Source organism: Melanostigma gelatinosum (assembly GCF_949748355.1).
Source record: "Melanostigma gelatinosum genome assembly, chromosome: 16".
NCBI lineage: Eukaryota > Metazoa > Chordata > Actinopteri > Perciformes > Zoarcidae > Melanostigma > Melanostigma gelatinosum.
The window spans coordinates 18,056,582-18,077,866 of record NC_136649.1 but is presented as its reverse complement, the minus strand read 5'-3'; the positions used below and the strand labels follow the sequence as shown (position 1 = coordinate 18,077,866).

The window sequence follows — 21,285 nt, the reverse complement described above, 5'->3', positions numbered from 1 at the left end:
GTTGAGTCTGAAGTCTTGGAAAAAGGGAGTATCCTTGGGAGTCAACAGCAGGAAAACTCAACATGAAGTATAACCCACTTACACAGCTCGTCCATACAGATATCACACATTACAAAGGCATTACCTTACTTACCCCTTCAAACTACAAAAACTCCACGTGAGATTTAGACATTATGCACTGTAGAGTAATAAATTCACTCTCCTTTGGGATGTAAACTTATGGCTGTGGTCCACTCTTGCCAGCAAGAATGTGCATTGAAATTCCACAGTTTGTCATTAACGTCTCAATAAAACTTATTTCAAGGTAGATGAGGTATCCGTGGACTTGGTCTGCTTAAAGACCCTGCACCAGTTTATCACCAGCAAGCAGAATTTCCGACTGCTAATTTAGATGTTTCACAGGGCCTGAAAGAGCTGCAATCTAAGGCAACAGTGAGGGTCGAGCCAGAAAACCCAGACAGTCTCAGTATGCCGCAGGTCTCTTTACATTAGAAGTGACCTCATTCTTACCACATGGAGCTCACTGTGTTTCCATTACCGCAAATGAGCGGCATATCTTCCCTACTGACGATATATTGTGTCAACATCACAAATGCTGTTTGTAAAACAGACGGAAATGATACATAATGCTGCATGTGAATCTTATGAACTGATTACAAATGACACAAGTCGTTCGTCTAGTGTTTGTGTGTGCTGTGTTGGACCTGGTCTGATATCCGGGCAGATAATTCTGCAGGTTTCACTGATAGTAGGGTTCTCGTTTGACCTTGGAGGCTCACCTGGCCGGCGTGTTTTCAGCCCAAAGGAATGTGAGATAATTCCTGCCGTTTAGAGGGGGTCAGAATGTGTGGGTGAGGTGAAGAGTGAGGCGAACAGGCCCGCAAGTGTCCAGTGCCGGGAGAGAGGACAGGCAGGACCTCTGGGCCGAGATCAGCCAGGTGCAGACTTGCTACTCACAAGGAGCAAATAGGAACCGTGTCAACAGCTCGCTAATCTCCTAAAAATCATCATTCTCAAAGCTGGCCATCTTTTGTTAGTTGTTTTTTAATGAAAATTAGGCTGGAAAGAGGGGACACAGGGTCCAGTTTCAGAAGATGCTACTAATCTGACCCACTCTGAAGCAGATCACCTATAGAGGCAGGAATGACAGGAATGCTAAAGTGGATCTGACTTTCACTCTTGTGGAACACACTGCATCCCTGTGTCCTCATTAACAGCCACACATTACTAACGGAGGCATACTATATTTTATAGGACTTAAAGTGAACACAATATAGTGTTCAGAATTCAGAAACCACGAACCAGCTGCTATCAGCTGAGTGTTTATGTGAGCAGTAGAACATTCTGCGGCCACCGTACCCGGTTATTAGAGTTCATGGCTGTAATTTTCTGTTCCCATCTATGATACTTAGGTTAATACAAAGGGTGGCCCTGCTGCTCTGTTTCCTCATGCAGGGCCATAAACACAAATGAAAACAATGGGATGTAATCCTGCTGCATATTAAACACAAGGAGACCAATTAGGATACAAAACAGCAGTTCTCAGGGTGGAAGTAACAAATTACATTTATTCTCATTACTGTAACAAAGTAGTTTTTGTGTACTTGCACTTTATTGAGTATTATTAATAATCGGTCATTCTACTTTAAATTAGTGGGCTACTATTTCTCACAAGTGTTGTACTCCGCTACATTTCAAGTCGCATTCGTTACAGAGGAAAAACAAAAGTCTCCTGAAAAAGTCCCGATAAACTGTGTGAGAATGGAACAGAAGGAGACAATCAGCAGCTGTAGCAGAGAAGAAGCTGCAGCTGCTTCTGCGGCCGCAGGAAGGCAAAGCTCCGCGTGCAGAGAGGTGACACTCCGGAAATGATTTGTTATAAATGTTTGAGTTCACGTGCACGTGAACTAAGCTTTGAGAATGTACGACTGGAGAAGTTGAACCTGGAGCAGACTGTGGGGGACTTAGCGGTGCCGTTCAGACAGGTGAGTACCACAACAGCTGATTTCTCCGACGTCAACAATCACTTCGCTGCCTTTTTTTAACGTAGTTGCGTGTGCGCGCCACGCGAATTTTAAAAACTGCAGTCTCTCCTTTGCGTGTGTGTTATTGACGCAGCCACTTTGGAGTTGATATTGTTATTGCCATGCTTTTAACGTTTGCTTAATTACATTTTTACACCAGTACTTGTACTTTAGTAAAATGTATTTAAAGTAACAGTACTTTTACTTGACAACAATATTCTAATACACTTTCCACCTCTTGCCAAATAAGTTAGAAATACAATTTCTTTTACAATACTGACACTTTGTAGCGTGTGTATAAAAGACTGGTAAGTTATATCTACATAAATAGGAAAGTTTAATTGTCCCAAAATGTCTATTGTGATCGGGTTAGATATATTCTGGTAATTCAATATGTTTACATCCAGTCATTTCTCTCTCACAACCCCACGAGTAGCCTGGTGGTGACATCCCATCAATGTTGCATCTTGATGGGCGTTATGATAGCAGGCCTTCAGGTGGATCGGGGCTTTCTTAGGGCGTTGATGGTGTCGTGTCATTCGTCTCAAGATCCTGGGTCCCGCTCTCCATCAGCTCACATTCATCCAGCAGACTGAGTAACTGCTCCTCAGTAAGGTCTGGTGACTCATTCTGCAGGAAGACACAAATATAATGTATGTCGGGTTTAAGAAATATAGCTATGATTTTAATAAATAATAACAAAGTCAAGAATATGTGCAAACACAACAGTTTTTTTTACAACCAATCATGTACAGTAGACCTCTGGCAGCAGCGAGGTCACATGGCCCTATAATTACAGATATGACGAAAGAATATTTTTCAGCTGAACAGCTCCTCCCAAAATGAGTTCCCATTACGACCATGCTTTATTGGGCTTAAAACTCAGTTCTTGATAATGTGTTGAATCAATGAATGAACTGTGATGACGGTAGCAGTTCATAATAATAATGCTGCGCTGCTTCCCTGTGCCTAGTTGGAAGTCGTCCAGGGGAAAACCCTTCCAGTTGGATAAAACTGTTGTTTTTCTACTGATAAGTCAGACTCCTCACAGGCAGCCTTCTGGAAGTGCAAGTGAGTTCAAGGAGAGAAGCCAACATTCTTAAAGTCAGTCATGAGGAAAGGAGTTCAGACTTTTAATATATGTCCGTATCTATTCATGGGACTGATGCTTTATCTGGCAACTGCAACTTCTGATTTCATATTCTTATTGACCGTGTACACTTTTAACACCTATATCATAATACGGTGAGACATGACTAATTTACCATTGCATAAGTGCTCACAGACAGTTTCCATCTCTTCACGTGACAATGCTGTACTTTGTCTAGACGGCTGCAAAAAACCGAACACTCAATTTGTTCCAATAATATCAACTCATTGCCTTTGATGACATTAGCAGTATGCCAAAAAGGTGTCCAGGAAAGCCAGACCTTAATCTCTAAGTCAAATAGTAGGTTAATCATTGTCGTCCTCCTTTTAGCGTGTGCACTTTTGTTTCTAGCTGTCATCGCACACTGGCTGAACAGAATGTGCCTGGCCTTAAAGCACAAATGTCCTGATTATTCTGTCCCTTATTCTGATGCCAGTCAAGGCAGGAATAATGGATTTGTTTTGGTAGCGGAACAATCTGTAAAGACAACACTGACATATCATCCATTTATAAAGTTAAAATACGATTAGTAAGTCCAAATCTACTCTCCTTTCAGATCAGTTTTGGTCTCCATCAATTCCAGAGGGAAACATCTGGCTCTTTAGCTGCGAAATGCTCCACTGTGTTCACCAGATCGCTAACTTTGTGTGTCTGCTGTTTGTTGCAGGGCAGGTAGGATAGCCCACTGATTGTTTTTCAGAGCATCTTTGCTGAAAATGTGTGAGAATCTGTGTTAAATCAGCACAAAGACAAAAAGCATTCGGAATCAGCTAGCTTCATCTTGTTTTGTACGGATTAAACAAACAAGACAGCACGTGCTAATAAGTGAGCTTTAGAGGTGCTGGTTGGCGTATTTTGTTACCTTTGGACAGACTCAGGCGAGCGGTTACCCCTTAGACTTCAATAAGCTGTACCGTAATATTGTACATCCAATTCCCTGCAAGAAAGTATACAAGTGTATTTCCCATAATCTCAAATTGTTAATTTAATATAAAAGTATTCGTTAGTGCAGTCTTGAGATCCTCGGACACAAGTTCAAAAGCAGACCTGCATTTTGGTGTTGGAAAAAATACAGCCTGGCACCACAGCGTGCATCCTCTCAGGCTCCGTCCTGAGAGACTATTATGACCATGCAGTTGTTTTTACCTCTTACAACACATCCCGCTGAGTCACTCGAGACAAAAATCGCATTCCTGTGTCTCATCTATCCCCGCTAGTTCAAGCTAATACTCTTCATCGATCATTTGTATTCCTCATCGGACCAGACCACCCTCTGAGGCTCTCCAGCCCCTCGTCAGGACCCGGTTGCTAGATAGACATCTCTACCAGAAAAATCATGTCCATGTTGAAAGTCCTCCAGTAATGTAATGACAGACACCCTTTAGATCATGACGGGTTGGGCCGTGTTACTCATTCATGACCCCTGCAATTACTCAGAAGCTGGACATCTTCTCCTTCCAATGGGCAGGAGACCACAGGGCCCATGTTTTTCTCCTTTGACATGCATGGAACAGCCCTTTGCCTGTCGACTTGATCTTCACCTCGAGATGGTGAAAGAACATATCCTATACCCATGGTGTGTGTAGGCGTTTTGGATTCACTTAGCTTTCCTTCCAGGTTTATTCTGTGTTTAATAGGTGACAACCACCCACAGAAAAATTAATATTTGCTTGGAACTGTATCATAAATTTGCAAAAACATAAGTGAGCCATTACTGCAACTTGAAACGTATGGCACAAAAAAAACACACTGGTCAATTACAGGCCTGTCAGTGTTTGAGTGCTTAAGGGGCAATAAAAAGGTGTCCCACTGGCTCGAGTATTAATGGCCAGAAATACCTTTTTAACCAGTACCAGCCGGTTAGATGGGAACTACAAGTTAGACTTCCAAGAGAGAGGAGAGAAAAAGCGATGAGTGTTTTTTTTTTACGGCTGTGACAAAATACTGTGACTCTTTCAAAGTGGTTGACCTCAGGTGCCCTTAATAGTAGGGAGGCCAAGGGTGTGTGTGGGCGACTGATAAGTGTTTTCCTGTCTGTCTACTCTCTAAAGAGCCAGTTTAACAAAAAGTATTCCCAGTCGACACCGCATTCATTTCAGTAAACGGCAAAGTAAAGTGCTGCGAATACAGGAAGGCCGTCCAAAGAAAATGCACAATATGTTTGACTGAGTTGGTTTTCCAGCGAGTACCGTCCGTGGGTTATCACTGAGACAGGAACAACAATGTTGAGCCTGGTTGGAAGTTTGTCAACGCAGCGTTATCATAAGACTGATTCCCCAAGGAAGCGTATGAATAGAGCAGGGGAAGAGAAAACTTTTATCGGAACTGGAGAAGCTTCTGTTTTTCAGCTGCCATGAGTGTCTTTAGTGCAAGCAAACACTGCGAGAGAAGATGTAAATACATACATATATAGACTCGCGTACCGCTGACAATTCCTACTGGCCTTTGACAGCTTTATAGAAAGACGGATGTTGTTACCGAACACATACAGAGAAATAAATAACAATGCAAGAATGAAATTTACAGAAAGAAAACCATACATATTTATGAGGATAACAATGTTCTGTTTTATAATGACCTTTTTGTTAAAGTGCATTGAAACCCAAGTTTCTCCCCATACAGTAATATTTCTCCCTCACTGCCCGCACTGCTTCCCTGATGCTCAGAGAGTTGTTGTGAACATTTTGATCGATTTTTAAGTTGGAACAACAAAGCATCAACGAGGAAATAGCTTTGACGTGGCTGCTAATGAACCCGACACTTACTTATTTTAATTATCTATATTCCACGCATGAGCGATTCCACAAATGATGACAGCAGCCATCGCTGTAGCCCCAAGCGCAAGATGTCTGGTGGTTATTGTCAGAATGCCAATATTACAGCTGCAGACGTCTCGTACTGCTCCATGAGATCTGGCTTTCCCACCTGCTATCCAGACCCAGCGGGCTTATTGTGTCAGCCTCAGTCTGACCTGTAGCCATGTGCAGAGAAAGTAAGTGTAAGGGAAAACCTCTGTCACTGCCCTGTTTAGCAACTCCTTACAGTGCGTTCATTTTCACTTTGCGCCCTGCCATTTGTCACGCCAGTCCTCCGCCTTGTGGATCTCAATTACACCAATAGTGACGATGAGTTGAATGTCTTGTCTGCCCTCCAGACAGGAGTTCAGTTCCTCTCCCAACAAACAATAGCAGGGTGGGTGAACCTCTACAACCTTTTGGTAAAAGATCAAGGTTCCTGCTCACTCTCCTGGATCAGTTTCCCACCTGGTGATGAATCTGACAAAGCCAGAACTGTTCAGCCCTCCAGCTATCTGCCCTGCAGTGGACCACCCCTGTACAGCTCACAGTTGGCTCCTGTACACAGAGGGTGCTGGACCGGTTTACCACAAGCGTGGGCTGCTCAACTTTCAAGGTTACTGACATCATTCACATAACTCAGCTTTATCGGCTAGAGACCCAGGGGCCAGTTCTCCACTAATGGAGGAAGGAATTCTGTGCTATGTGCTCCCCATTCAGATGTTGAGCCCGCAAGCTGGCAATACGTTCTGCTGTAGCACACAGATGACACTGAATGCATCGAGGTTAAGACAAAACCAAGTTTGTCAGATAATGTGGATAATATAGATAACTAGAAAATGCTGGAACTAGAAATTGTTGGAATGCTTAACAGCATTCCAACAATTAGCGCCAGAGACTTTCTGAGTTACCTCATTAATGTCAATCTATATTGGTGATTCCTAGCTGAAATCCCAATAGCATCATTTTACCCCATCATTTCTTGCACGAAGCCTACTGTATGAATGAAAATATTGTGCATGTGCATGAGCACAATAGGTCCTCCAACATTTTGGAAATGGACAGACGTCTTAAATTGCTAACAGCTAACTTGTTGAAAAAGGGGGGACTGTCTTTTCTCAGTGTTCGGAAATTACACAGGGCTATGATGTAGCACTCTATGGAAGTTGAAAGTGCGTATAAATTGTGTCTAAAAATGCATTTATCCTGATTTTTGAAAGATAGAAAGAAGACAAAATGTTTAACTAACTGCTTATATCTTTTTCTGGCATTGATCTAAATCGTTCTTAACTTTTTTTGTAAGGAGAGGTTGAAAACAGCACTTTTGATGCCGTACTAAATACACCAGCGCATAGATAGTGGTTTACACTGACCAATGCACCAATATTTCAAATGCCAGAACAAATAACATATATGGCCATGTGTGGGAACACTTCTTGGTCTCTGCCACTCATTAGAACCGGTGACACGGGAAAAGAAGAGACAATCGTGGTTAACCCTTTTTGTTAAACTGTCTCTATTTCAGAAGATCATAAAGTGTAAAACGAGGGCAGACAGTGTGACAAGCTAACAGCCAGTAGCCATGGCTGAAATGAAGAGTGGATAAGAGGTTGAGAGAAAGAATCCCTTTTCTGGCAAACCCAACCAGCCTCCTGTGGAAAAAGAGTTGTGAAACTGCAGTGTTCGTACAACCTAACCCAACAGACTCAGGCCACCTTTGACCTATCACGGTGGGGTTTAAGGTTCTCACATTGCTCAGAGATTTTTGAAGAAGTCAGTTCAACAATTGGAAAATAAATGCTTTCTAGTTTATGGACTGTATGGAAACCTGAAACATGAAATAAGAGTGTATGATTAATGATGTCGGCCTGATCAGACTCTGAAGATTGCCCTGCTGGAACCATCCGTCCTTACTGTAAATGTTGGGATTGTCCTTCCTTTTGCAGTTGATCCAGGAATGCAGCCAAATGAGGTGGCAGGAAACCTAGCACCGGGTCAGCCGTTGAGTTCACTGATTTAGCTTTAACACTTTAATATAAACCCGCTGAACTCTCAACTTTATATGTGTCATTAACAGAGAACAATGTCAGTCTTATCAATAATACCTTTCTCCAGAAAAATAGGCGAGGACTATCCTGCACAGGCGGATATTATTAACAGCAATAGAAGGAAAAAAACTGGAAAAGGGAAAGCTGACAAAAGAGATTCTTTGGCAAAGAGATACATTTCGCTGGAATGGGGGTTTTGTTTGGATTGAGAGAAAGGAGAAGCAGAGATGACGCACACAATTACAGGTCTCAGATCTGAATCCAACACGACACATCTTTATGTTTAACTAAATCACTGCAAAAAGATAAATCAGGGCGACCTCCAGACAAGCATTTGAATTTTTAACATAATACGCTGAAGTCAATCAAACTGAAGTAGAGCAGATAATCTGTGGTCACTGCTACAATGTAAGAGACTAACCTTTTGAACATTTTCCACCTTTTATAAAGGTGCTTCACTCTGGCAGCAGGCCAGACGAAACATAGAGCAGCAAAATGATGAACTAATACTTTAATAGTATTTGTATTGGTAGCATTTGGAGTAACTTTGACTGAACTGCGCAATTCAACACAAAACGTAATTGAATTATATTCACAAACTCATCTTCTTAGTGATCATGCTCTTATAGCACACCAGAGAATTCCATTTGTGTCTCCATAATTAGGCCGGGAATAGGTTCTGGTTGCATGGCATGGTGCCGTGTTTGATGTAAGGGTGTGGCTGCCACTTAATGTTTTTTATTACCTCGCTGTTTGTGAGCATCTTTTATCTTTTAAATTAGACATATTTACATCACGTTGTGGTTCATCACTGTGAGAACTGATGTGTCTTTAAATTTAAGTTCACACGTTTACATTTGTACGGCATCGACAGCAGCGCTGTGAAGAAGCAAACAGGTAGTTTGTTGAGCAGGACCGTAGAAGCTCCCACATTGGAATGACAAAGTCAAACCACTGAATCAATCTCAAATGTTTTCCTTTGCTTTCCCCAAAAACAATAAAGTCATAAATGTCAGAGAAAGCAGAAATCAGACCCATCCACCTTTTGTTCTCGAGACATTCTTGTGTCGTACCTTTAGCTACAGGGTTTGGGGAAAGTACGACCCTTCTGTGGTTGTAACTCTGCAGTGGCTCCTAAAAGCAGACAGAGCTCAATGGTTTCTAGGGAACACTGTGGAGGGTGGACATCGGATCTAAGCCAAGAATGCTTCGCCCTTGCATCAAACCCATGGACAAAGCCAAGCAGAGAAAGATATTTAACTGAAAACAAACGTAAATCAAGATTTGACACACAACTGTAAAGTTCAAATGTCACCAGGGCTCAACACTAACTTTTAAAAGTGGTTGCCAAGCTTTCGGTTCTCAAAACTGAAAGCACAGTTGCCATTTCTATAGTCACCTTATATTTTTTGTAAATTAAGATACAATGCAGCTGCTGTATATGCCGGCTTAATCATGAATATGTAACGTAAAAGAACAAAAGCTTTATTACAGGAGCCAAACACAATTCTTTGTAGTTTGTTTTATCTGACACTTTAATTTGAACCTTAAGTGTTAATGTGTCCACCCTCGATTGCTGGTATACAAAATAAGTAGTGCAGCTGTTGACATGTTCTTAACAGACGCCTCAACGGTGAATCCAGCAAGCCACTGGTTGCTTGTTCATCCGTTCTCTCCCTTCAAAGTTATTTATTTTTTTACCTTTTATGCTGATTCCCACCACAGATCCATCAGTCCTTTTTGATTGTTGGTGCCTCAAGTGACACCAACATCAGCTTGTCCGTCATCGCTACTTTATGAGATGACCTTCCGTCTGTCTTGATCCTGCTTCGACGGCTGAATCCCCTCTGACACACTGCTGAAGAGACTGGGATGCACGTTTTTGCTGTGTGCTCTCCCTATTTTTCATATGTTAAAAAGTAAGGCCAAGAATCGGCTGCTAATATCTCAAAATAATTGGCAATGGCAACCTGGCACCGCTTACTGTCGAGCCCTGGCGAGTGATACAAAGAGAGAAGGAAAAATATGGACCTGCAGAGACACGAGTATTGCATTTGATTTCATTGTCCCCTTGTGAGAATGACAGAATGAGCTTGAAGTGCACTTGTAATAATTTGGGATACACGTGTCTGCGGATAGAAGCACTGAGGTGTGTTATAACGCACACAGACAGTGTAGGGATGCAAGTAGTTGTGTGTGTGTGAGAACATATGCAGCTGCTTTGAACTCACAGTCCTCTCCTGTCCCTGGTTCAGGATCTCCAGCTGCTGTTGGATCTCTTGGAGCCGCCTCTCCTGCCCTCTCCTCTCCTTTATATCCTGCAGGACCTTCTCTCCTGGCTGCAGGTCCCCATCACACTTCCAGCCAGCCTGTGAGCCGTGGCCCTGACACACAACCGACACGATTGGTTCTCACAGGGAGCAAACATCTCATCTCACGTGTTTGGGTTCTCTCCTAGAGCTCCACTCGCAGCTTATGGCTTTCGCTAGGAAACATTTAAATAGGGATCAAAATCCTATACAACAGTTCATCACAATCAATTTGAGTGCGGGTTTTCCATTTCTCCAAGGTTCTTGAGTTACAGTATGCCTATCTCTGTTAAAATGTCATCATTGTGGTTTGTTCTAAAGTGTATAGATGAACACCAATCCCTGCTTTTCACAGCACTGAGCACATTCTCAGACCCGAGAAAGCCCAATACCTCGCGGCTACAGTCCATATGGGGCCCAACATGAATCACACATTTGTAGCAAATGTGTGAACTAGGTTGACACAATGGACTCCAAGCTGCATCCAAGGCAAACTTTGAAAGTGGGTCAGGAGGAAATGGGAGACTCGTGCCTGGAGGACCATCCACAGCAGCTGATAAGCAAGAGGCTTGTCCTCCTGACCACAGGATGGATGTTTTTCATATGGGCTCGATCGCAGAGATGGAGAACGAGCCGAAGTAAAGCCATTCAATTTCAAATGACATTTAGATGTCGGTTATATCACATATATATATATAAACAAAATTGCTTTGATACAATGGAGGTATAGCTTCTGCAGACGTAGTATGATGAATAGTAAGTGCTGAAAAGCAACCATAATTGTGGCAAAGGATAGGTCTTACTGTTCATATCCTTCCCCACCTCACCCACAATTCATTTATTTATATAGTATATATAAGTATAAGGCAAGATTAACAATACTATAGAGACTGACCAGTGCGTGACCCCATGGTACAGTCATATTTTCACCTCCAAAAATACACAGTTACTCTATGAAAGCACGAGCGAGGTCGAAAAAATTGTTGGGTCTGGGAGGATGTTGCCAACCGCAGGACTGTTTTGGAGTGTCAGTCCAGCGCCATGTGGTTGAAATCTCCATCTCTCTTGGTTAGTCTGGATGCCAGGCAGGCGTATGTATGATCTAATAATGTTGAAATTGATGGATGTTTTATGAAATGTTGACATCTCAATAGGGACTTGAATGGTAGGTTACCGGAGACAAAAATACCCAGCAAAAATTGTGAACTCTAACTATAAGTTACTAAATTGATCTTGACACATTTATGATAGGATGTAATCCAGTTAAACTGGGTCGGGGAGTTCAGTTAAGTGGAGCTACTATGTTGAGAAAAAGAATGATCGCTTCTGCCCTTGTTAACATAAGCAAAACAGACGTGTGTGTGGCCTCACCTACCAGTGCCCTATGCCTCCCTATAGGGAAATAATGACAGCTTCTATCTGAAGACTCTTTTAAGTGGTCGTTACTAGAGCCCTTCAGTTAAGACTCCCTCATCCAGACTACACCAGCCAGGACCACGACGGGATCAGACTCCTGTCATGCACCAGAGTGAGAAACGCGACGTTCCAACCAGGAAAAAATAAAAAAGAAAGTCTAGCTTTTCCACCATCCTCACACCACTAAATGCATGTTTCAAAAAAAGCCTGAATCTTTGGGAGAAACTGTTTATTTCATTTGGAAACGACAGCTGCCCTACTTTACAAGAACTAGAGTGCAACCTTTAAAATAGTCTGCGGGGCTAAACAATGATAAATGCTAAATCAGTGAAACATGTTTGAATGAGTTTGGCATGTACAGTATGTCACATATTTCCCCACTAAACAAATTCTCTGTGGCTAAATTAACACCCTAGGACTTCTGGTGGGTGCAAGGGGAAAGTCCACAGTCTCTTTGTGTAAACAAAGATAGATGGCCCACAAAGTACGTCATCTTTCCTGGCTTTTACCTTCTTCTTACTGTATCTCTGCCTTGTATTAGCTTAGTTATAACATAGGAAAATCGAGCGCCCTTCAAAGTATTCAGATTCTATTAGCTTGTTTATTCCAATGGATGAAAACAAGACAAGAGCCCAATCCCAATGTTCTCACTCACAGACTTTGCGGGCTGTCCCACTGTCAATTTGTCTCGTGCTTGAGAGCAAACTTTCCGTAGGTTCGCATTTCTGTAGACTTTGTCGAAGGGAATTACCCACAGTTCATAGCGTTGTGATGACTTACCAGGGGAAGCCTGGAGGCATTTACAAAAAAGGGTTGCATTCTTTGTTTGGCAAGATTGTATGACGCTTATTATTAAACAACTTTGAGCAGATTGCCTGCATACATCGTCACTTGTTTATGAGTTTGAATGAAGTGTGTTTTACCGATCCCTTACAGTCCATTAGTGTCTAGACGGGGGGGGGGGGGGTTAGCTAATTGTGGGTTGTATTCATTCAATCACACAATACAGCCTGGCGGAGCTCTGCACTCTACTGTGTGCACCTTTCTAGTTACAGCTGAGACTAATGGGAATGTTATTAGCTTTGCAGGCATTTGGTCATAAACCAAAGTAGATTTTGACCTGATGATGGTGCCAGATGAAAAGTTGCAGGATCACAACAGTGACTATGATTCATCCTATGGGGGACATGAATGCCTGTACCAAATTGCATGGTAATCCGGCCAATAATCGATATTCCAGCACAAATGTCAACCTTGTGGTGGCACTGGAGATTAAGTCAGCAGGCTTTCCTGTCTAGAAACCATGAATACCTCGACAACATGTACTGCCAATCCATTCAGTAGATGTGGAGATATTTTACAGGATAAGTGAAAACTTTGACCTGCTGGTGATGCTACACGAAAGGTCGGGTGATCACCAAATCTCCAAGAAGCCGGATTTATTCTTCATTTATTTTTGTTATGGAAATCCATCTAATAGTTGCTGAGATATCTTCAAGTGTGTACCAAAGACGTGGACATACAACCACACTGCTAGCATAGCTAAAAAAAATCACAACAAAAGTAAACTGTATTATATCAGTGTCATTAAAGGTTATCTGCACGTATTAGTTGAAATGATTGACATTAAATGCCAAGATAAACATATTTTATATTGTTGGCAACCTTATAATACTGCATGTGAATGTGAACTTGCTTTGACAATTGAAAACCGTATGAGATTATGCGTGTTAACCGGACACAGTGTTCAGTTTCTGTTTCATAGAAGACTGATATAACATATTATTTGCAGTACTTTGTCCACAATGTTTCAAAAATGTATAATTGATGAAGCGGTAATAATAACTGTCCATCACGTTTAGATCAATTTCCAGCGCATTGGCAGGACAAACAATAGATTAGTCTACGATCTTGTGCCAGTCAAGTTGTAGTAATGATTCAGTTCTTGGAGAAGGGAATAATGTTTCTTGACCTTAATATACTTCAGTGATTGTTTTAATACATTATGGTATGTGTGCTTCCTTTTCCTGGATTTTGCACTAACTAAATATGAGGGTAGACTGAGTGACTTCCAAACAGAGAGGCGAGGGTTCAGCTTATACGAACATCAGCTAAATGCTGCTAATTGGCCCTCTTCCTAGGAGCCACTTGACATGCTGTTGAAGATCTCCAATAATCACTCCACCTATCTGGCTCACAAGAGCGCTGGCACCCCGCAAAGATCTAGACTTTGTTTTCTTTCAGGATGAAAAACATATCAAAACATGATTGTCTTTTTAAAAGTACGTCACCCTGTTGATGAAATACCAAATGCCTTGAACTTTGATGCTGCTTTGGTGTCCCGGGTTGATATGAAGTGCAGCATTCTGAATATTACGCTGACAAGTGAGCGTATCCAGAATGGATGTTAATTAAAACAAGAAACGGTCGTTCGTGCGTGATGTGGCGACGCCTGAGAAGCCGTCCTCGTTTCACCTCGTGGTACCGATTTTGCTTTCCCATAATATGAAAAAAAAGAATGCTTTGCCAATTACTGTGCGCAAAACCATCATTCGTAGATTATTTGTATCCGATAACTTTAATAAAGCATGCCTTTCACATTCATTAACTGGTTATTGATATCCTGTGATCAATTATGTGATTGCAATTGGAGTCAATACATTCCATTCAGCGGTTGTCATGGTGTGAAACCGCTGCAGCAGTTGATGGATCATCCGCTGTTTTCCAAAGTGATGAAATTGCGGTGATTATCTTCTGTTTATAATTCCAAACAAATATTGGATAACGCTCGGCAATACTGAGTGTGCTGTGTCTTGATGTTCCCATGAAAGGAGCATATAATCATATTAGTTGTTGTTGTTAACTAGTGGAGGGAGCCATTGAGATTGGTAGCGTAGTGTGTATTCCCTGCGCCAATATGGATTGCATCTGTGGTGCAATTTGCCAAATATAGCAGCTGGATCCTCTCATGCAGACACATTCTCACATCAGGAAAACAAGACGAGTAACTACAGGTTAACTTTATGTACACATGTCCTGCTGCTATGTGTGGTGTGTATATATATATATATATACATGGCAATAGAGTGTGCCAGCCCACTGTTTGCTTCAGGATCCTTCTTATATTAGGTGTTTAGGTGAACAAGAACCACTGCGAGAGCTTTATGATCTTGTTCACACACTCGAGACGAACTAATTATGGATGGCACGGCCTGAGGCAGCTAATCCAAGGGAGTGGCAACAGTAAAATCATAAATGCTACTAACAAACTAATTTGTACAACATGTGGTCTTTTCAACCACGTTCTTCCTACAGTTCTCGAACTAGCTCAAATCAGAGATAGATGGACAAGCTGTCATAGGAAAGAAAATAGAGACTTCTGGGCATTTGCACAATTCAAACAAAGGAAAAAACACTCAATGTGGGTTTCCTTGAAAAACACTTATGTGATGTGGACGCTAACCAGCATTTCAGCAGTTTGTATTAGCATGCAGTAGCCACCAAATAGCTCATTGATCTTAACTCTGGGGGCTAAATATCTGCTTTGTAATACACTGAGTTATTTAGTAATCTAATACAATCCAATACAACAGCCCTGCAATAATTCCCATATTTTTAAAGAGTAAAACTGAGGTACTGATTCAAATCTAGGATAGGCTGTAAAGCAGTTCTGTAGTTAGTGGTAATGTAGTGTTGTTGTACTGCATTACTTTGAAAATCCACTCCATTTAGGATGCTGTGGATTTAATTTGACTATTTGTAACTTAAGTTTAACTCCATTGGAGATTCTTTACCTTTCTAGAAACTGATTGATATTGGCTGGAAGCGGGCAATCCTTCTCGTTAACGACCCTTGTCTACACATTGCAAAGGGACAGTGCTGTTATGACGAAGCAGGAGGCGGCCTTACTGACTCACCCCGAGATGTCTGTGTTGTTCAGAACGGCATGCTCCTCTCTTTCTCTCCCTCTGATTCTCTGCAAATCTCAAGCATAGTAGAAGCTCTGGCTGTGCCACGTGGACCCAGGCTACCTGCCAAGGCCTGTCCACATGCCTTGCCACGAGCACTCCCTGTGAGAGCTCGGGAGTAAGCTGTTCGGAAGCTATGGCTGAGAGGCTCTTGACTTCTCTCATTTTCCCGTATTCTCCGTCCCTCAGACATTTTGCCTAGCTATGACCTGCAGGCATCTGCCAAGTTCTGAGACAGAGGTGCCGTTACACTACCAATACGTGTTATATACCTACAGTACCTGCACGCTGACAAGAGCAAGGTAGTGCAAATGGACCCTGCACCACTCACCTTTCACAAAGGCTAACTCTTTGTCAGTTCCTCCCCCTCCCTCCTCTGTGAAGTCAGAACTCAAATCGATCTAATACTACTTGATAAGAGACAATGTGAGGGTTTGTATAACACCGTCTTAACAACGTCCTTGTTATGAAATGTGTTTGTCTGAGTCGTCTTTTCCTGCCCGAGAGGTCGTGTTTTTACGTCAGTATTTTGGATCTGTGCTATATGACTTGGTGATGGCTGAACATTCCTGAAGTATTAGAAGATTCACTTGTGGGTCATCTGGATGTCATACTTGACTATGGGTGGTCTGTAGCTGTCACTGTTTCACAGATCAAAACCTCCTGGTGCATCTTAAAAACAAAAACAGCATGTTGAATGTGATTCTGGGTTAAAATATCCACACCACCAGAGTGTTCTCAGTATCTTAGCAGAGCAATCCAAGGTCGACAAATGTTTGATCCGTTTGAAGTTTTCACTGCTTGAGTTGTGGAGGAAAATCTTGCCTCTGTCTCTGGCTTTTGCATCATGTCGTCAATATAAGCTAATTGAAGTGTTTGCCAAATAATTACAGGCAAAATAAATTTGAAGTGGACCATGTTAAGCAGACCATGTTAAATATTCATCAGAAGCATCTAGAGGGTAAAACGTCCAAGCATCTTTCTCTACTTCTTGTCCCCCTGTGCCGCATGCTGTCGGGCACAGTATCTGACTTACATTCCAGTGTATTTATTGTACAATTACGGAGTGCTTTTTTTTATAATGATTACAGATAAAATATGGGACTGTGAGCATTGCCAGTGCAATGCTTGACAGTATAGTTTGCCAGCTAACCGCTAGACTGGCTGTGTCCGATACCACAACATGTAGTTTTTCACACTTTGGTTATCGCACGCATTAAACACATGAGATATAATGTGGTAATGAGTTTAAAAGTGTGGTCAAACAGAGGGCATAGCACGTTTTTGACTTGCATCTTTCACACAAATTTGACTGGTTGCAGTTTGTGCCGGCCCTGTTGATTCGCCCCAAACGATCCAGTTGTCAGCCGTGAGCTGATTGCATCTTTCAATTGACTGCGCTACCTTTTAAAAGTTGCCTCATGTTTTTGGCTGAACACAGCTCGAGGTGCTTTTAAGCAGATTGGTTACCTTCGGACAGAGCCAGGCTAGCTGTTCCACTCCGTTTCCAGTCTTTGTGCTAAGCTAACCGACTGCTGACAGTGGCTTCATATTTACTGTACGGACATGAGAGTGGTAGTGGCCTTCTCATCCAATTATGGCAAGAAAACAAATGAGCAAGTTTCCCAAAATCTCCAACTATTCCAATGTAGTCCGACACAAAGAACAGTGAGTTGCGATACTATTTAACAATGTTTTGATGGTCTTTAATCTGGATCATTGAAAATTGGCAAATATTCTCAGCATCATTTATTGTTAGCAGATGATTTTGTGACTGAATAATCCACTATGAAGCGTGATAATGTGGAACAGTCGAAAATAAGATCTCAACCATAACTGGGGGGAAGAATCACTCTAAACCACTTAACACAGCTGATTCTGTGGGTAACACCAATGGGAGAGGCGCTTATAAGAAGACAATAAACTGTGTCTCGTGGGAATTACAGGGTGGGGAAGGGTGTGGAGTCTATTCTTCTTTGCCAAGTTAACCTTGTGAAAAACACCAAGCATGCCCCATGACAAACCTGACATCTTCTTCTCTCCATGCAGCTGTTAAGCCAAACTCCTGCAGGATATGATAGTCACAAAGGTTGCAAAGATGATTCTTATTAGCAGAATTCCGACATTTTCATGAAAATACAATATTTATAAAAACATCCAATTCACTGGCAAGTCTGTTACCAGTGTGATTAACGGAGCAAGACTTCAGTCACTAAGGAACAAAATAGTCACATCCTTCTCTGTTGTGAATTAGCATATTTCAGTAGGGACATGGACATCATATTCCAGAGAGGACAGTCTCTTCCGCCCTGCAGCGGATAAGATGTCTGTTTGTTTTCCGACCGCTGTCATTGCAATTGAAGAGAAAAATATTGTTCTGTTCAAAATGACACTGCCTCTGACGTACGCCATGATGTAAATGACATGAATACTATCTGTAGCACATTTCTGAACATTACGAGTATGTTAAGGTCAGCAGGTAGGGTACCTGCTGACCTTAATATACTCGTATGTATTTCTCTCATGTAACACAGCTCACACTTGATGATATAAAATAAGAACTAACCCGCGTTTTAGATGAATATAACGTGACCAGAGCTTTTCCACAGCTGTTTAATTATATGACCCGGACCAAATAAGATAAATTTGCAAACTATCTGCTGACCACATTGTGTCGGTCGAAAGGGCGTTTTCTGTCCAAAACTCTGCTCCCTCACTTAACATTTGCCGGAGTTAAAATCATGGGTGCTCATCAGCAACCACACAATGTGACGAAGTGACCTCATAGTCTTACATCAAAATATAGCCAACCAATGCACAACAAAAACACAGCTGGAGTTACTAAGCAAACATAGGAGTTGATCCGATGCAATCAAATGCCGTGGGCAGTGACGGAAAACCGTATTGTATCATGCCATTCATTCATTTTCATTGTAACCACATTTAAGAGAATAGGCGATGTAATTCTGACACACACACAGACAGACACACAGTCACCCAACACCAGCTCATTCTCATGACAGAATCCCCCTCTTCTGGCTTCAAACTGGCTGGTGCAGGCATTACCACACAGTGGTACAGTAGGAGTGTACTGTACGTTAATCCTTTGTGCCAACAGATGTTTTTAATGACAGAAGGCCTATTTCGGCTGGAAGCCTGAGAAAATGAAGAATGCAACAGCAGCAATGCTGTCATGAGAACAATATTAACAGCGTCCAAGGAAAACACTGTTAAAATTGTGTTTTGATTCTATTCTATTCAGATGATTAGAGGAGAGTTTTTAGCTTCTTGGCCTTTTTCCAGAATCAAAAATGAACAAGAGGTCAAAGAAAACAAGGCTTTGTCTCGTCGAGACTTTCCCCATGACTCACCATGTGGCCGTATGATGAGTGATACCGTGCTTCTACAAACATTGATTCTGTGGTTTATGGCATTATGAGAGGGATTTGTCTGTGCCTCATCAGTCGGTGCAGACAAACATGCACCTGCCACTGCATTGACTTAAAGACCTGGACAGAGAGAAAAGACAAATAATTGGTCCCAGTGTGCTTTATCGCTAAGATGTCTGAAACCTAGAATCCACAGGGGACCAAGTCTGTTCAAGACATTTTCACCTGTCCAAAAATGCACACGGTATGCTTTCTTACATCATACTCTATTGCTATTGGCTGCAATATGTGAGGCATAAACAGTTTGCAGTAGTCTTTCCTGTATATATAGTAAACCTTTCTGCATATACATCTCCAAATGAAAGGGAAAGTCTTGTTCCTTTTCTGGAGCTGGCACTCCTCCACCTCCACCAGCTCTGTAATTAGGATCTTATGGGGGAGCTGACTCTCCGCTGTGGCAGTATCTCAGCTGGTGCCTGGCTTCACAAGACTGCATCCAACCTCACACGACCCGCTTAGCCAGAGAGGCTAACACTAAGGTGACTGCGCAGGAATGCACAAGTCTGCTTTTTTTTTACTCAGAAAATCAATCACGACTTATTGGAAAAGGATGCCGCCAAGTTCTGAGATCACAGACTCGAGCCTTGACTGATCCTTTTACGAGGGAGTGCTCACTGGGGGAGGTGACTAACGGCCTCTTCCATGTAATACGTGACAGATCTGGCATGGCCAGAAAACAAGAGACAACAGCAAACATGGACATCTAGGCCGTGATTTAATATGATGGGGGGGGGGGGAGGAGTGATCTAAGTGTTCTCTTATTGTGCACATTAGAGGAATGAGCGCGCAAACAAGCAGGTTCCTGGATTACTGTCCAAATGGTTTCAGTTAGGAAATCTGATTGATGCAAGCTACTGCCGAGAATCAAGCTAACCGCAAAACAAAAGCATAAAACAAAAGCACACTTACTTTTATGACCCCCTTTAAGATTTACAGGCCCCGATCTGGAACGAATGACTGGCTCTGACAGATGTTTATTGTCAGTGCAGTCTATCTTTGATATCTGCCACACCAGAGAGACGGGATGAAGGTAGGCTAAGGAAACAGATACTTTCTAAGAAATACAGGTGTGTGGTTCACCAACGTTTCACTTTATATTTGACGAAAACACAAAAATACTGTGAATTTTGAATGCTTCGTCGTCTGATGGTAACTTCAGAGACGGACGGGTCGCGTAATTGTTTCATGTTTTACATCATTTGAAAAGGAATGCTTGCATTAGGCATTTCAGCACTAATGGAGAGCAGGTGATGGATGGATGATGGGGAGTTTGACTTTCTCCAAAACTCTTTTAACCAGGCAAGATGATTAAAGGGTGGGAAGGGAGGGAAGCAGGTTACACAAAGTAACGCATCCATCTGCCCAGTAATCACACAGTTTTGTACTATTTGGCTGAAATCCCCTCTACACCATGTGTGGGAGAGCACAGGAGAGAAGAATGACTTACGATTCATCGATTATCAAAATATTTGGCGTTGAATTCTCTGTCAATCGATTCAGTTTAGCTCCAAACGTCACATCAAAATCAAACTTATTTGATCTTATTTTGAGGCTACAGCCAGCTCGGATATTGAGAATCCATGTCATCTAAACAGACAGCTGGAGGTCACGTCATAAATGACCTCAACTTCAAATTTTAAGCTTTGTTTTTCTGCCATTTCGTGACAACATCGGGTGAATAACTGAGCAAATTTGAAGTGGGGAAATCGGGAAATAATTAGGGCAGCAACATAAATACTCTGGACATTGTGAAATAGATCATGAGCTATTCCAGCACTGGGATTCAAGTACTGAAGTTTTTCCTTGTCTACATCCAGTAGTGCGAGTGGAAAACGGCACCTAGGGTTCACAAAACTGCGTTGTAAAGTTTTTATGACTTCAAAAAACTAAAATGTTCCATTGACAGGCTATGCAAATGATGCACATGCCATCTGGCCTTTAAAATGTAGTGAGATAAGGTCCTGAGAAAACCAACTGAGCTCACGTCTAGGAGCGGGCCCGAACCTAGGACCAAGGCATGGAAAGCATTTACAGTTACAGTTACATATATCTGTTAAGTTGGTCCTCCGCTGTCTGATGTGGTAGCAATGTATAGATCACACTCTAAACTCAGACATATGTTCAGT

At 42.1% G+C, this 21,285-nt stretch overlaps 1 protein-coding gene across 1 annotated transcript in view; it reads right to left on the bottom strand.

The window, feature by feature from the left end:
• Positions 1-2,433: 2,433 nt before the first annotated feature.
• The window catches only part of fsip1 (fibrous sheath interacting protein 1), a gene marked incomplete at its 5' end in the record, with an annotated part of 24,012 nt that continues 5,160 nt past the window's right edge, over positions 2,434-21,285 (bottom strand). The window contains 2 exons of the mRNA XM_079287324.1: positions 2,434-2,654; positions 10,249-10,401. Coding sequence (XP_079143450.1) covers positions 2,538-2,654; positions 10,249-10,401 — 270 coding nt within the window. The 3' untranslated portion in view covers positions 2,434-2,537. The remainder of the gene's footprint in view (positions 2,655-10,248; positions 10,402-21,285) is intronic.